This window comes from Eptatretus burgeri, chromosome 3 (assembly GCF_056783735.1).
Source record: "Eptatretus burgeri isolate ZD-2024b chromosome 3, Ebu_testis_v1, whole genome shotgun sequence".
Classification (NCBI taxonomy): Eukaryota; Metazoa; Chordata; class Myxini; order Myxiniformes; family Myxinidae; genus Eptatretus; species Eptatretus burgeri.
In genome coordinates, this window is record NC_140963.1 from 47,154,627 (window position 1) to 47,171,516 (window position 16,890).

General features: G+C 39.5%; 1 protein-coding gene across 6 annotated transcripts in view; it reads right to left on the reverse strand.

Annotated features, from left to right (window-relative positions):
* The window catches only part of SHMT2 (serine hydroxymethyltransferase 2), a 106,950-nt gene that overhangs the window by 2,884 nt on the left and 87,176 nt on the right, over window positions 1-16,890 (reverse strand). For all 6 annotated transcript variants that reach the window (XM_085873149.1, XM_085873150.1, XM_085873145.1 and 3 more), the window contains 4 exons: window positions 8,646-8,811; window positions 8,200-8,299; window positions 6,284-6,439; window positions 2,235-2,342 (listed from right to left, as the gene is read on the reverse strand). In XM_085873149.1, coding sequence (XP_085729275.1) covers window positions 2,235-2,342; window positions 6,284-6,439; window positions 8,200-8,299; window positions 8,646-8,811 — 530 coding nt within the window. The remainder of the gene's footprint in view (window positions 1-2,234; window positions 2,343-6,283; window positions 6,440-8,199; window positions 8,300-8,645; window positions 8,812-16,890) is intronic.

Below are 16,890 nucleotides of genomic sequence, written 5' to 3' on the forward strand. Positions count from 1 at the left end.
CGGTTTCGAGAACCGCAACAATATATATATAAATATATATATATATATATATATATATATATATATATATATATATATATATATATATATATATATTTTATGGACAAGCATGGATCAACTCGCTACGCTCGCCTCTCCACATGTCGTTGCAGAGATTGATGTCATACATTTGCTCTGTTGGCATGATTTACACCAATCATCATACAAACATTTATTTTCTAGAAATTTATTTGCAATATTGGTGATGTATTTATTTGTGATACAAGAAGGTCCAAGTGGTCTAAATGGTCAAGGGTCTAAGCTCTTAGCTGTCTGATCTGTTTGAAGGGTGTAAAAGGTCTGAACTCTAAAGAATATTTTGGGTCCTCGGGGACTTTTGAATCTTCAAGGTCAATGGTGACTTTTGGGTATTTGGGGTCTTAAAGGTCTTGGGGAATTGATGTCAAAACAGGACATGGTTAATTGGCATATCGTCTTCACGGTCTGACGGACGGCTTCATCACCTCACCAACTGTGCTTTTCGTTTATCGTTATGGCCACGGGTACCGAGTGTATTATGAGGGGGTGAATCTTCGTTTTTCCTCGGAAGAACTGGACCTGGGGCCACCGCTCACAATTAACTTTGTGGTACGGTAGGTTGCTTAACAACCACGAACGCCAATCAGTTAACCAGGAGTTCCAGTGTCTACCGTCTAGTTTGCAGTTTAACTAGAGGTCATGTGACCTCCTGACCGGGGGATGCGCCCAGGGCGATGCACCAATGTTATCTTGATTAGATCTTCAGTAGGGCGGTCGAGCATTTACCGCTGGTTTACCGCACGCCGACTATGACAGGTTAGTTAGTTTGGGAATTACCTCCCAGTCTATCGAGGTTCAGACAATGCTGGATCAATCAAAGGAAATGACGAGCACGGACAGGTTGAAACGTCAAGAAGAAATTTATTATGAAGAAAAATAAATAAACTGAAGAACTTTTTATTTCCTTGTGGTGTTCGTGCAGAAATTAAAATCGATCAAAATAATAAATCAACAAACAGTCGTAGAAAAATAGACCAAAAGCAGATACTTATCACTCTGCCTCACTTAACGATTAAACACAAGACAAGGGTACCTACCAGATCATTCAGGGGGAAAAGAAATCTGGTCTCAGCTTACCAAGGTAGAAGTCATCGTGCGTCTAATAAAATGTCCCAAAATGTGTGAGCGTGCCTTGGTCCGCTGCCAGCGCCCTGCCTCGTGCACACACCAGCAAGCAGGCTCGAACACCAATTGACGTCATGTCGTGACCCCCAGGAACCAGGGACGCCAATAATCAGGTACGCCAAGAGCCAGGTACCGAGCAGAACCAGCAGGAATGGTCCATCCGGCACTAACCGTCAGGAACTATCAGGAACCGTAACCAACGGTCAGGACCTGTAAGGAACCATCACCAAAGGTCAGGAACTATTACCAACTGTCAGGAAGGTGGTCCTCTCGTCCTTTTTATAGGTGACCAGTGTGGGCGGAGCCTCGAACAGACTTCAGCCAAATCCAGCTTGCCCATTGGCACATCGCTGCACGTGACCTCCGACCGTCAACCTCCACAATCATTCCTTCCCCACCATCAAACAAGATACAGCTCCCAATTCACACAGGCCTGACTTGCGCCACCATGTTCGGGGCGCTTGACGGGCGCCAGAGAGCGGCCATTTGCCGGAATTACCGAGCAAAAACGTGAAGCGCTCACAAAACGTCAACGGCAACCATCACCACCCCGCGTCCATGGAGCTGCCGAACGGGTCGTCGATGGAAAAAGGTGGATGCCTGAGGTAAATGATCCAAAGCCATGTCTGACCGTCAGAATAACTGTTCAGGAAAAGCCCGCGGTGTGTTTAATCAAATGCCCTGCAAGTCCAAAGTGTAAATAAATTGTCTATTTCCAAGCCAATGCATCCTGATGGAAATGGGGAGAATGAATCTCCATTGGGGTAATGCCTCCGCGTAAAATCATACGTCATGAACATGCCGTAAAGAAGAAAAGGTTATCCCATAAGAAAGAAAGGGAACATATTCTTTTCCCTTCTCCAACGCATCAAAGAGTTAAAATCCCACCAGACAAGGGGATGGGTCAATTCTGAACATGCATTTATAGAAATAACTGTCTGAGGACCTGGATGTTGTGTGCATCAGTCGGATCCGATTCTGAAATCCATAACACTATGTATTAGATAGATTTGCAATCAAAGAAAACAAACCTGTTTTCTTCTTTACATCTTTGGCAATTTGTATTCCTTCATCGATGAAATCCACAACACGTTCAAAATCTTTCTCTTTGAATTGCCTTGATGTCAGAGCAGGTGAACCTAAAGAACAACCACCACACAAACAATCACAAAGTTGCCCATTGTACAGGTTACTCTGATATTCCTGTAATACATGGTACGACTCCAAGAAAATATGCTCAAATTGGGAGGATAAATGCCTAGCCATCTGCAAGCAGAGAGCAGCTGTGTGAGTGTCTGTCTCTCCTGATTTTGAAATGATTAGACACTGTTCTAATAAATGCAGCATGTTTATTGTATCCTGGAAAAATCTCAGTTTCATCCTATCACTCCAGAAGAATCATCATACGAACTCTCCTATTTATTTTCATCGACTGGAAGAGCTTCAGTCTTGAACTTCTACGTCTCACAATCGGCCCATGACCTGGCTGGCCTGACTAAATAGGAAAGATGTCCTCCAAATCCAGCTGAAGTCTGGGCATATTCCGTCGATCCAAATCTTTCCCTGGAAGATCAGAGCTACTCAGAGTCTGCAATATCTTTGTCCGAAGCTCAATGGAGTACTGCTTTCTGTTCTGGGCTGCCTCCCAGGCATGACATATCTGTCCTGGATGTTATGGAATCTAAAGCTCTCAAAATTATTGGCATCTCCAGTAATGAGGCCAAAACAAAAGGACTTTTTATAATGAACAAGAGTGAGGCTCATGGAAGAGTACAGTTGAGAGGATGGTGGGGCAAACATCAAGGGAATGAACAAATAGGATAAGAGAAAAGGAAAGGGGAGGAAACACAACCCAGCAAGAAAGATGGTGGTAATAAAAATGGGACAAAATTGGGGATGATAAGGGATGGTGGTGCATTGCTTGCTTAAAGAGCTGGATGGACGAGTGAGCCGAGCAGCCTCAAGAAGGTGGTTCCATAGATGGGAGAAGTGAGGAATAACAGAGTTGAGGTCCACAGACAACCTGGATTATGGAAGTTTAATCTGGAGGGAGTTTCTGGAAGAATGTGTGCATCCTTCCGTAACCACGCGATCTGTTTCCACCCCCAGCGTGTACCGATCCAAATTCACCATTGACCTCACGATTTTTTTCTACAACCTTTTCATCACCTAATCTTATGAAAACTCTCTCAAAAAATAATAATAATAATAAAAACGATCTCTTATAATGCTTCATCTTCCTCTTTCACACGTGTGGTACTCATTACTGTATCATAACGCACTACTCTTCTTCTATTTCAAGAGTGCTCTCAATTCAACCTTTCCTTCATACCTTGCCGAAAAAATCCAACTGTTACAGCATTTCTTCTCTCCATTCTCTGAATTCATCTTTATTGCATCCATCAAGAAACGTCTTTAATCGCACTTCTGAACTAAAAATTAAAAAAAAAACCCAGTTTGCTATGAATGTTCGCTTTCCTTCAACCATTCTCTTTTTCCAACTACAGTGCCAACTCACCCGTCTCACCCCTCCCTCTCAAAGCAACCATCACACTCTTCTCCCTCCAAGCTTCCCTCTCACCTTTCTCAAAAACTCCCCCCTCATCTTTCTTCCTCAACTCTCCCCACTCACCCTTCTCCCACCATTCACCCCCCCCTCACTCACCCTTCTCAAAGTTTCCCCCCTCTCATCCACAAAGCTGCCTCCTTCCACTGCCCTCTCATCTCCATTTCATCACTCCACCTGCTCAAATCCTCAACTGCCTTCTGCCCCCTATCCTGCCCCCCTCTCTCCCAGCACTACAGAGCCTTTTCTCCTCCTCATCCAGCCCCCTCCCCTAGTTATTCTGCAATCCCCCACACTCCTTCAACAACTCTCCTTACCTCCTGCCTCCTCCCTTGTCCTACCCTCCCCCTCCCCTCCCCTCCCATCTGCACCCAAAGCATCCTCCCCTTCCTCTTCATTAACAGTGTGGACCTCAAACATCCAGGGCCTTCGCTCAAACCTGACATCTTCCCATACAGGTTGCCACTGACAAACCTAACAGAAACTCTCCTCCCTCGTGACGTCTCTGACTCCCCAGTATCTCTCCCTGGTTACTCCCTCCTCCGGTATGACAGACCCGACACTCCTGGTGGAGGAGTTGCTCTCTTCATCAAAGACTCTATTCCTCACTCTCCATGCACTGTGCTCACTCCCCCACACCCCCAGGAATATCTCTGGTTATGGCTTCCCATCCACTCTCACCTCATGTTTATATGTGTGCTGTACCATCCACCTAACGGTGATGACTCCATTTACACCTCACTATCTGAAAACATGGACCAACTTCTATCTTCTCATCCAAATTCTCTCTTCCTCATATGTGGTGACTTCAATAATTGTCATCATGCCAGTTGGCTAGGTGTGGGTACCTCTTTCAACTGTCATGGCACTTCACAAAAGACTTCTGTGACTCATCTCTCCGGCTGTTATCAGAGATCCACCCCAGCGCCGTTGAGTCTGGCATTTCACTCAGGCCGACTGGCAGGGTCTCCAAGCAGCCATCAAATTTCGAGACTGGTCTCCCATCACCACTTTCTGTAACATCAATTCATACTGGGAGTTCTTTCAAAGAAACTTGCTCTCCCTCATGCACAGATTTATCCCCTCTCATCTTCAATTGTCCTACCCTTCCTCCCACCCATGTGTCACTGAAGCTTTGGTCAGGCAGATGTCATGAAACAGACTTGCCTTCGCCTCATAAAAGGCTAATCCAACTGAAGGCGATCTCAGTTCCTTCCCCAAAGCTCAGAACAAGTGTGTGTCTACCTTCAGGAGAGCCAGAAAACAACACCCTCCTTATTTCAAGTCTGAACTCTCAAACCTGTTCCCTCCTCCAAATCCTGGTGGTATCTAATCAAAGCTGTTTCTGGTGTATGTTCCCACTCCATCCCCTCCCTTACCTCAAATGGTCGCACTGCTGACACAGCACGTGCAAAGGCTGAATGCCTAAACTCGGTGTTTGCATCGAAATCTTGTGACGGAAACCCATCGCTTTCTGTACCAACCTTACCCAGTCGCACCCAACTGTCCCTGGGCTCTGTGTCCTTTTCTTCTGACAACGGTGGAGAGCTTGCTGTCAAACCTCGACTCATTCTGCAACCAGTCCAGACGGTATCAGCCCATGTGTCCTAAAAACATGCTCCTCTGCTCTTGCTCACCCTCTCATTTGCTCAAGGTCATCTGCCATCTGCTTGGAAATCAGCAAACATTACTGCCTGCATAAAAAAGGCGCAAAAAAGATCCCTGCAACTACAGACTCATCAGCAAGGTTATGCAATCCATCATCACTTCAGACATTAAATCTTTCCTCTTCTCCAATGGCTTGATTTCCTATCATCAATTTGGCTTCAGACCAGGTCACTCTACCCTGGATATGCTGCTTCTGCTCCCCAAGCAATGGATGGAGGTCCTCAATGCCGCACATTAACTTAGAGCCATCTCCCAAGACATATTGTGTGCTTTTGACACAGTCTGGCACCCTGCACTGCTCACCAAACTCTCTTCCTATGGTATCCAAGTCCATCTTCACTCATAGCTCACAGACTTCCTCTCCTGTCGCAGTCAACGTGTGGCCCTAAATGGAGTTCTTTCATCCCCTCTTCCTGTCCAGGCTGGAGTTCCTCAAGGCAGCGTTCTGGGCCCTGTTCTTTTTCTGGTTTTCATCAATGATCTCTCCGACCCTCTGTAAAATCCTGTTTATCTCTTTGCTGATGACTCCATTCTGTGCCACACCATCTGTCATCCCTCAGACCGACAAGCAGCAGCTTCTTCGCTCTCTGCAGATCTGGATAAAATTACAAACTGGTCCAACACGTGGAACATGTTTTTCAATCTGCATAAATCTCATGCTCTCACTTTGTCTCTCCGAAAGGACCGTTTGGACCCCCCCCCTCTTATTGTGTTCATTAATTCCCTTGATGTAAGTCCCTCTGTCAGATCTACCTTGCTCTTCCATGAGCCTCGCTCCTGTGAAGAAAAAAAGGAAGATAAATATAATGACAATAAGTGATTGCCACTGTTGTAGCTTTCACAAACCTAAGCGTATACCACCGGGGATTTGAGCACTCTTGTCGCCCGGACAAGTGTTTTTGTTGGTTGTGATAGAGACATACTGCAGTGCATGTTGTACTCTTGCTCCATCAATGTCTTTGGGCCGAAGATTGACCAGCAGTAGGTGGTTATCCGTGCCACCTGAAGGATTTAAAAATAAGAAGTTAAAACTGCAATGTGGTTGTTCATTCAGGTATTCTGTGGAAAAATCATTTACTCCTCAATGGCAGCTCTGAAGTACTCAACATAAATATTTTGCACACATTGTTGAAAAAAAAAAATTCTACAAAAATACAAGTTAGTTATTAGCCCGTGCCCATAAAGCGAAAAGTGGGGTTAAGCAATCGGTCGTGGACGTGTGCACATATAATGTACGTGTCTGCATTTTGGTATTCCCTTTTCTCTGCAACCGCTTGTCAGATTGACACAAAATTTTCACCACAGATTGAAACTTGACTCCTGTTCCATGGGGAATGTGTGATTTTTTTTTGATTATGTCATAGGTGCCTTCATGACGTCATAATTGCATACGTAGAATGCTACAGCTGATCAGTATGAAAATTTGAGGGTCATCTCAGGATAAATTGGTTAACAGAAAAAAAACAAAAAACTGACGTCATCGGGAAGGTGGTTCGGTAGCTACTTTTTTTTCTTTTTTATTAAACCTTCAAAAATCTCCTTCTCCAAAAACGCCTGAACAGATCGAGACGAAACTTCACAGGTATTACTGCCTATCCATGAGGAACAAAAACTTCCCCACCTATGATGTCATAGGTCACATGGTTTGGTAGCCATATTGGATTATAGGAAGATATTTTTAAAATTCTCTCTTTAACCGCTGCATCAGTTGACATAAAACTTTACAAAAACGATCTAGTAGTGATGGGGAATATATGTTTTAAATTTCAACCTGATCGGACGCATGGTCTAGCAGCCAGAATTATGTAATTTTTTGAATCTGCATTATTATTATTATTTTTTTTTTAATTAGGCTCGCTTGGTTGCGCCTGGATGGGTTTGAGGGTAAAGGAGTCGCAGTTTAAACCCGAGTCCTATTCAGGGTCCTCCTGATGACTCCAATGCGGTATCTATTTGGTGTTTGATTTGATTTGAATTTAATTTTACTTAATCCCATCCTGAATTAAATTGAATAAAGAGGACGTAATGGGTCAGGTGTCCAATCACAGTGGGATGTCTTGGTATCCAGTCATCATTGCCAGCAGTTATAAAGTGGCAGTTCTGGTGTTAAGAGCATACGTACATCGACAACCGTTAATCGGAGGAAATTGACACTTTACCACATGTCATATTCGACCACTTGATTGATTTAGCGCATAGTTACTTGGATGACCCTCAGAACTCACATGGTGAATTCACCAAAAGCCTCTTGCCCAGTGACAATGTCACTTCCTCATGTTAGAAATTAGAATCATTGCAATCACTTCAGCCTTTATTGTGTTCGGCTGGTGAAAGAGAGCAAAGAAGAAGATGAAGTACAATTTGGCGTTTGAATGATCTCCCCATTTATCCTTGAGCTTTATTTCATGATCTATTCTGGTGTCTTTATCAGCCTTGGTAGTTATGAAAACACTCGAACGAGAATTAAGCTACTTTGTAAAGGCTTATGAATGTACTCTATAGCAGACTTTTCAAAGTATAATTTGTACACATTTACCTCAGAAGTGTAAATAGATGCAATTACAAATTTGCCGCCAGAAGAGTTGGCTCACACCAAGTTCTTCTCAAGACTGCGCGGAATAAATATTATATGAATACCATCGAGTTTTAAAAGTTTGTCATGTTTTAACAGCTATATTAGTTTGAAAAATGGGAAAAAAATTACATCGGCATCTCATGTTTGTACGGGAGCATTTCATCTGACTTAAATGACAGTGACGTACCAGAAACGATGTTGTACCCTTTCTTTGTCAAGGCAGTTGCCATTGTTTTGGCATTTTTTAACACTTGCAACTGGTATTCCTTGAACATTGGAGAAATGGCCTAAAAAGAAAAACAACAACCTTGTGATGCATTCCACAGCAAAATATGCAAGATTTGTGCAGGATGTAGAGTAATAATAAATGATCAAACATATAGAGCTGCTGTGTTGATAAGCTCTTGGCCTCCTGTTGTCCATTCAAATCAAGCTCATAGCTTACTTTGGCATCCAATTAACTGTGTACCTAATATCCTGCTTCATCAGCAGCAAAAAAAAAAAATTGGCATTGCTTGCCCACTTAATCTTAACTATTTTACCACTCTCATTGCATAATTGGATTAGACAATTTGCATTGTGGGAAAGCATGCTGAGTGCTAACTGAGCCACGGTCATTAAGCTACAACTCACTTGTTTCAATGCTACAGCCACCGCAGCTATTGCATGGTTATGAGGTCCCCCTTGCAGTGCAGGAAACACAGCTCCGTTGATCTTCTCCTCCAAATCATAATGGACCTCTTTCCCCGTTTTCATGTCCACATTTCGAACCCCTTTTCTGTAGAAGATTAAACCAGCCCTGGGGGAGGAGGAAGGACCTTATCAGTTGATTCCCCCACCCCCCCCCCCATAAAATGTGTATCACTTTAATTAAATAACCACCTCCAAGAACCAAGAGTGAAAAATGCATCTACAATATTTCTTCAAAGACAAACCTGTTTATTTATTGATTTATTTTAACAATGTAATCGTTCATTCTATTTTCAACCTTTTAAGTGGTCACATGCAATTTGTAATAAAATTGCACGTGGAGTTCAGCAATTGCATTGCTTTGCATTGAAAGACTATTCCAGTGTATAGATTGCTCTTCGAGAAAACATTAGTGTGATCATCAGTTACTCCCACTTTGTTTCATCCTGTGCTATGGACTTTTTTTTCGCGAGCAAATGGGCATCCATGCAGGATGGCAAAGCCTTGCTATTGTGAATTGGTGTGCATTCATAATGCCTGTGGTAAGGAAGCGCATCAGTTGGCATTCGAGACCGAGTGTGGTAGTTTGAGTTGGAAACCAGGAAGAGTTGTTGTTGAGCTTTGGACATGACAGCATGTATGTGTCTCTGCTTCGTCGCCGGGACCACTGAACGTGGACGCCGTCATACAGCCATCCCTCGCCTTCACCGCATAGCTCCTGCCATCCTGCTCACTCTAATCGTGTACATCACAATCATGCCAGCTTCATGCCACCCACCAGTCCTTGCCTGCCCCATTGTTTTGCGTGAATCCGTTACTTATTAGCAGCGCCATTGGGGAATTCGGATTTAGTATTTTATTTCCTTTCATTGTACATACGTTTGTGTGCCTCCCTACTAATCATTGTCCATAAATGTGTGCCTCCCTACTCGTCATTTGAGCGCCTGGTCTGTTCTGATTATTTATTCTTTGAGTCTCATCTCTCCCCTCCCTTATGCCTTTAATTATAGAGGAACATTTTTCCATTTTCCTGCCTTCCTGCAAAAACACCGCCAGCTTTGGCTATGTTGGGTGAACCTTGGGGAATCCCAGTATTAAACTTTGAATGTAGTTTAACCACCGCTGGGGAATCTGTGGAGGAATTTACAAGACCTCTGTCTCAGAGCGACGGTGTTAACGAAGCCCTTTATGCGACAAAACACACACACACACACACACACACACACACACACACACACACACACACACACACACACACACACACACACACACACACACACCTTCTGTTTTCTTTCTCACTAAATATAATTACAATGAAAACTGGGAAATATGCATACATGTGTGGTAAATATAGTTGTTTTTTCCAGTGTCCATCAACTGCAATGCACTTTAATGAGAGCAACAATCCGACTCTTGCTTTCCGTGTCACTGTGGTTGCAGGCTGACCACTTTGACACATATCAAAGGGTTCATTGCAAAACATTTCTTGGACTCTTGATTGATGAAAACTTGACATGGAAAATGCAGTTACTTTATACCAATCCATTTCTTGTCATATTGGTGTCATAAATAAAAATATTATTTTCCTAAATCAAGTCTTCTTATGCTATATTCCACCTCAATTTTGTCTCCATTAAATTATGGCATAGTTGTTTGGGGCATCTTATTGAAATTACAGCTCAATCAAATTCTGGTGTTCCAAAACAAAAATAATAATAATAATAATAATAAAGACAGTTATACGAATTATATGCAATGAAGGTACACACGCACACTCAAATATTCTCTTCTATGACAATCTTCTTCTTCTTCTTCCTTTGGCTGCTCCCGTTAGGGGTTGCCACAGCGGATCATCCGTATGATCCGCATCGTGATTTGGCACATGTTTTACGCCGGATGCCCTTCCTGACGCAACCCTGGTCGCCTCTTACGACACAAGGATATGGTACACCTATTTTAACCGGGGTATACACCGGCCCAGTATACTGGGACTCACTTCGCCGACCTCGGAAGGATGACAGGCTGAGTCAACCCCCTGGTGTATTAATTCAGTGGCCGAACGGGGCTTGAACTCAGGACCTTTTGGATCCCAAGCCGCTGCCCTAACCACTGCGCCAACACCAGGCTTATTCTCTTCTATGACAATAAGGTTCTCAAAATAGAAGAACTATACATTTTTCATTTTGGATTACTAATGCTCTGACTGCGTCGAAATGAGATGCCCAAGAAACTAGCTCAAATTTTTTGTGAAAAATATAGTCATGCATAATTACTCAACAAGACAAGCTGATATGTCCCATTCACAACAAATAAGAAGTTACTTTGCAAACAAAACTCTTATTTACACTGGACCCAAATTATGGAATTCACTTGAAGTAAGCCTTCAGAAAAATAATGATGTAAATAGCTTCAAACATAAACTCAAAAGCTTATTATTGGATAAATAATAAATTTCTATTAATTTAAATTGATATAGTAATCACAAATAATAAATGAGTAATGAGTGATTTTGAGATGCTGACGTAAGGAACTGCATTCCATTCTAGCTGATAGCTATCGTGTGCAGCCTGTGGCTGCTGGTTGCATCATTTTCTGGGGGTGCAGCTGTGTCTCTGATACAGTCCCCGGTAGAGGATAAATGGGGCTTCTGAGGCAGCCATTCAAATGAATGGGGAAAAAGGGAAAAACTCTGACTCAAGCCCCAAAAGCCCAAAATAGGAGACTGATTTCCTCCCCCTCCCATACAAGCAAATGTAAAATTGATACTTCTTGATTAAAGTACTTCTTTCCTTTCATATTTTCATTCCACTCAAAGAGCGAACCAATGAATATTTGTCCATGTTCTACTTTCGGGAATAACTTAATTTTCCAATTAGATTCATCACCATCGAGTATATTCACAAAGATTACTTTGGAATGTAGTTCTTGGTTTATGTGTCTTTGTTGAGCAGAAATGAAATGATAAATTCTCTTAATGTTCTTGTTTGACCACCTCCTGAGCCACATATCATTTTAAGATTGTAGTAAATTGTTTTTCCATTGTTCAATTGATAATAACCATCAAAGTTTTCAGTCCATTCAAGGATATTTTTTTTTCTTTACATCCTCCAACTTATTTGTAATTAAATTTATCTGCTTACCGTATTTGTTTTATATACCTTTACCTCGGTTATTTCTCAAATATGACTTATTTGGTATTTCTCACATTCTTTATGTTTCCCATTTAAATACCAAAGCTGATTACATCTCCACTCTTTGGTTTGGTTATTGCTTGATTCTATCATTTATAAATCAGTAAAAAGATGGCGGTAGCCTGGTAAAATTCCCAACCCAATATCTTAACACTTATACTTATAACCAGAAGGGAGACTATTGATTCCATTCTCGAAAATATATCTTTTATCATCAAAAGCTCCTAATGCTTTCTTATTTATCGCTTCTGGAGAAAATTGATGTTTATAACTTCTTATTGTATTCATTTTTCTGTACTCTTCCTTCTTTCAGGTTAAACAGTTGTAATAATGTTTAAAGTTTATTGTTTCCTTGATTATATTTTTCTTTATTCCCTTTAGCTTCTTATCACACCTTTCAATGTTATTATTATCAATATAAATAAAAGCACAAGACTTTGATCTCAATCCTATAAATTCACTCATGACCTTCCCACCCAATTAATCTTTAAACTTACCAATAACCTTTTTATTCTTTGATGAAAACAACACATCACCTGACTTATAATTACTTTTATCATATATATCAATATTATCAATCATATCCTCATATACATCACTTGTCTTAATTTCTAATATAAAACGATCTGTATCCATATATAACAATGACACATTATCCTTATACTTTGATTTTAAATGATTGTAGTAATAGTCATACATTAACGACTTTGACAAGTCAAGAATTGATGTTCCTATATAAATATGTTTATCCATTTCAATACTCTCTTTTTTAGATCCTCTTGGAGGATCTCTAAGTCTGACTCACGTTGTTGTTCTTCATCTTCTTCTTGTGGACTTTTTTGTTTCACAGCCTACAGTTTTCATCGAAACTTCCTGAAACTTGGCATATATATGTAAAAAATACCCTGCGCAGACAGTAACCATCTCCGATTTTGAAAATTCCGCCGAGAAAAAAAAAGTTATGACGTCAAAATATCTCCGCTAATGGAAATCGCCTAAAAAATTATCTCCGAAACAAGGCAAGCTTTTTGAATTCTGTTTGCGGGAATCGAACAGGGCATTAGCAGAGATTAATTACCGCACATATGATACATCACTATGACGTCATATCAATTTTTATGACATTCCTATTTTTGGACATTTTTTGTTTCACAACCCAGTTTTCATCAGATCTTCGTGAAACTTGCCATGTATATGTAGAAAGCCCACGCACAGGCAGTAACCATCTCCGATTTTGGAAATTCTTCCAAGAAAAAAAGTTGACGTCATAATATCGCCACTAATGGAAATCGCATATACCATTATCTCCGAAACTAGGCAGCTGTTTGAATTTTGTTTGCGGGAATCAAGCCGGGCATTAGCACAGATAATTTATTGCAAACCTGATACATCACAATGACGTCATATTCGTTTTTATGACATCATATTCGTTTTTATGACGTCATCATTAAGAGGACGAGGATCTTAGCTCATTTGAGCTTGTAAAAATGAATAGCACAAAAGTTCTCTGAAAACACCTACGCTCATTCAAAACTTGGTCTATTAATTAACCTTGAAGCCTGTTTCCAAGATGCAGCAAGTCTTATGTTTTGTCTATTCCGAACATTTTCCATAGTCTTTCCAAATACAGCATTATTCATTAATTTATAAAAGTCCTCAAAATCTGTTTTTGCTTCTGTTCTCCTTTTTGTATTAAAATCAATATACTTCTTCAACCAATGACTGTTTAAATTTCAAAATCCGATGAATTTTCCTCACTCTCAACCCAGCAGATAAATATTGTCTCAAGTTATTTGATGCAAAACATAACTTTCTTTATCATTTAATGTTGTCAGTAGTTTCTCTGGAGATTTACCTTTTATATTAAATGACTGTTGGTGATCACTTAACCATTCTTTTCTTGGACTTTCTTTATAAGGGGCATAATGTAGGTCTTTATGTTTGTGATAAAGTTCTTCTGGATATTTTAAATCAACCTCAAAATAATAATCAACTTCAGCTTCATTCAATTCTTTTTGAGAGGAGACAACAATGTCTTGTAAAACTTTTTCATAATGTTTTTCTTTAACCCATTTAAGTTTTCCATAAGGTAACGTTTGAGACAAAGCCCACCCATACAAATTGTTAGCATCATAATACATCAGGTAAGAGTTGTCATTCTGTATACAATTGCACCGAGTTTGAAATGTCCCCGGTGTCCTCCTCCCCTCCCCCACGTGCCTCAAGTGAACCAATGACAGCTGTCCGGTAGATGGCAGTGCGTGACCGAGACGGAAATGGCGACAATTGATGGAAATACCCGAGTATTTCAATGGAAATTTGTGAAACTAATGTGTTATATATGTGAAAACCATTGAATTTATTGCTTGAAGGAAAAAACCAAGAAACGCTCCCCTCTCATGTACGAACGAACGAAAGACGTCATTTCCGCCCACCATGGCATTTCGTGCCGAACGCCGGACGCTGAAAGCTAAGTTCTTCTTATGCCATCATTCTCTTTAATATTAGCCACGCACTGTATTGAAGGATTTCACTTGTTATAATCAGGAAGATATTTGTTATTTGCTTTAGCATATTTCTTGGAACATATTTGAGATATTCTTCCTCTTTTAGCCTTCTCTATAATTAAAAGCATATCTATATCACTGATTAATTTCAAATTTTGTTTTGTCATTTTTAACATAGCACTCCAAGCCAAACTTGGGGCTGTGTAATAGTGAACGGGGTCAAATCCATAATAATTTTTATTATGACAGACTGTTCTAAAAAGTTTCAAACACATCAGCCAATAACAATAAATCAGTTTTAAGATACAAATCATGATATTCTCCAAGATTATTTATATTAAACTTCTCCCAAACATTTTTAGCTATTGTATAATCTCTATCGGAAATTTGAGTGTTATTCAACTTGCCATAGAAACTTTCACTTGAAGGAAGTTGTGTTTCTTTAAACTTCTCAAATGAATCCATAAAGTCATACGGATATATTCCCTTTTGTGATAAGAGATGAATCTCTTCTTGGTTTGAGAAATGTGATTTAAGATTCGGTAAGTTTTTAATATTTGATGATAAGTTAGATAATGGACTTGCCATAAACTTGTATGTGTCAAGAAATCTGATATGGGTTATGGGGGATGTATGAATTGTTTTTGTGAATGAGATGTATTTTTATCTGTGTTAGGAATGGCAGAAATATCTCCAAATGTCTTTGAAAGTTCACTTATAAATAGATGTGTGTCATAGTGAGCATTGTTGTGAAGAAAGACAGGAATAAAGTTTGGAGGCTTGTAATTAAGATTACAACGGGAATGAGCTGGACCTCTACATTAACCAGTAAGATGGCAGTGATCTCTAACCTTGACCTCTCCCTCAATTTTCGCCTCACAAATATGACAGATACTGTTCTTTCTAAATTCCTTTTTCTCTCCCTTTTTTAAATACATTGGTTTATAGGTTTTAACCATTATTTATCTTAGCCTTATACAGTCTTTTTCCAATCATCTTACAAACTCCTCTGAGGCATCTTCTCCTCTATAAAGTTCTAACTTGTATTTATCACCAACAGATGATTTGATATCATAACAGAAACCACAAGGAGTATGTTCATGATATTTGTGTATGATTTATTTGGATTTGGAGAAAGAGTATCTATCTTTTCAAGGATCCTTTCAAAATCAGCATATATCACAAACGGATGTTCTATAGATTTGTTAAAATCTTTGAATGATATGTTTGAACCTGATTTTGGTAAATTGATTACGGTTGATTTAGGATTACTGCAATATTTTGAATGTTGATTTAATCATTCTTTTGTGTGAAAGGAGTTGAGACATCTCTTACAAGGATACGATTTACATTTTCTCTTATATAGTTGTGATTTGGTTAATCTTGATAAATTTTTGATGAAAGCATAATGTGATTTTTCCTTTGAAGTAAAGTAGAGAAGGTCAATGTGTGTTTCATCATTTTTATAGTTGTTTGAAATTTTTAATATCTGAACTTTGTCGATATCCATTAATCCATATACATTAACAGATAGATTATTCATTTTCTCAAATTTAGGAATATCTCTCAATGACATTGGAAACTATAAATCTTTAACATTTAAAGTATTCTCGTATTTCTTATAATGTTCAACCCTTTCAGGATTCCATTGTGGAGGATGTAAGTGAGCAAGAACAGACCATAGAAAACATTTATTATCTTTGTTTTGAATATTAATAACTGCTTCTTAAGTTTTATCTCTTTTGGTAAATCAATATAAGAAGCTTGAAGAGGATCTGATTTTAAGATGTGTATATCTAAAAAGATTATTTTTGCAATAGCAAATCCACTACCTACGAGACTATTATCAACATCTTGTTCTCGTCTCTGGAGTTCATCGTAAACATCACATCTTACAAAATCTTGAAATGATGAGATAAAGTGAGGGTTTGTCCTCATATAGGGAGCAGTTTCATCACCTTCTCTTACCATATTCAATTTTACTCCCAGATAAAACTTAAAAGTTTTAATTTCACTTAATGTGTTTTTAATTATCGTTTCAATACTTTGTTTAACCATATCAACAGCTTCAATGATTGAAGATGGTCCAGGGTCTTGAAAGCGAAACAATCTTATTTTTATATGTCCTTTAAATGCCCCATCAGTGTTTTCAATGGAGAATTTAGTGGCACCTTCCCTTTCTTCATTGTTCTTGTGTTTGCGTGATTGAAGGTGTTTATTATAAAAAAAATTTTTAAAGAATATCATTATCACATCGATCACAATGCTTTGTTTCTTGGTCAAGTGGAGATATTTGTCTGAAAAGATTGAATGTGTGTTTGTTGGTTTAAAGGTGTTTTTTATAACATTTATATTCATGATTACAAACATCACAGTACGTTGTATTCATCATATTTATAAAACAAAACTTTGCTTAAAATATAATTTTCTTGATGAAAATTTTGTTTAATTTATAGGTGAATCTGTGCTTAAAACCATTTTATCCTCCAA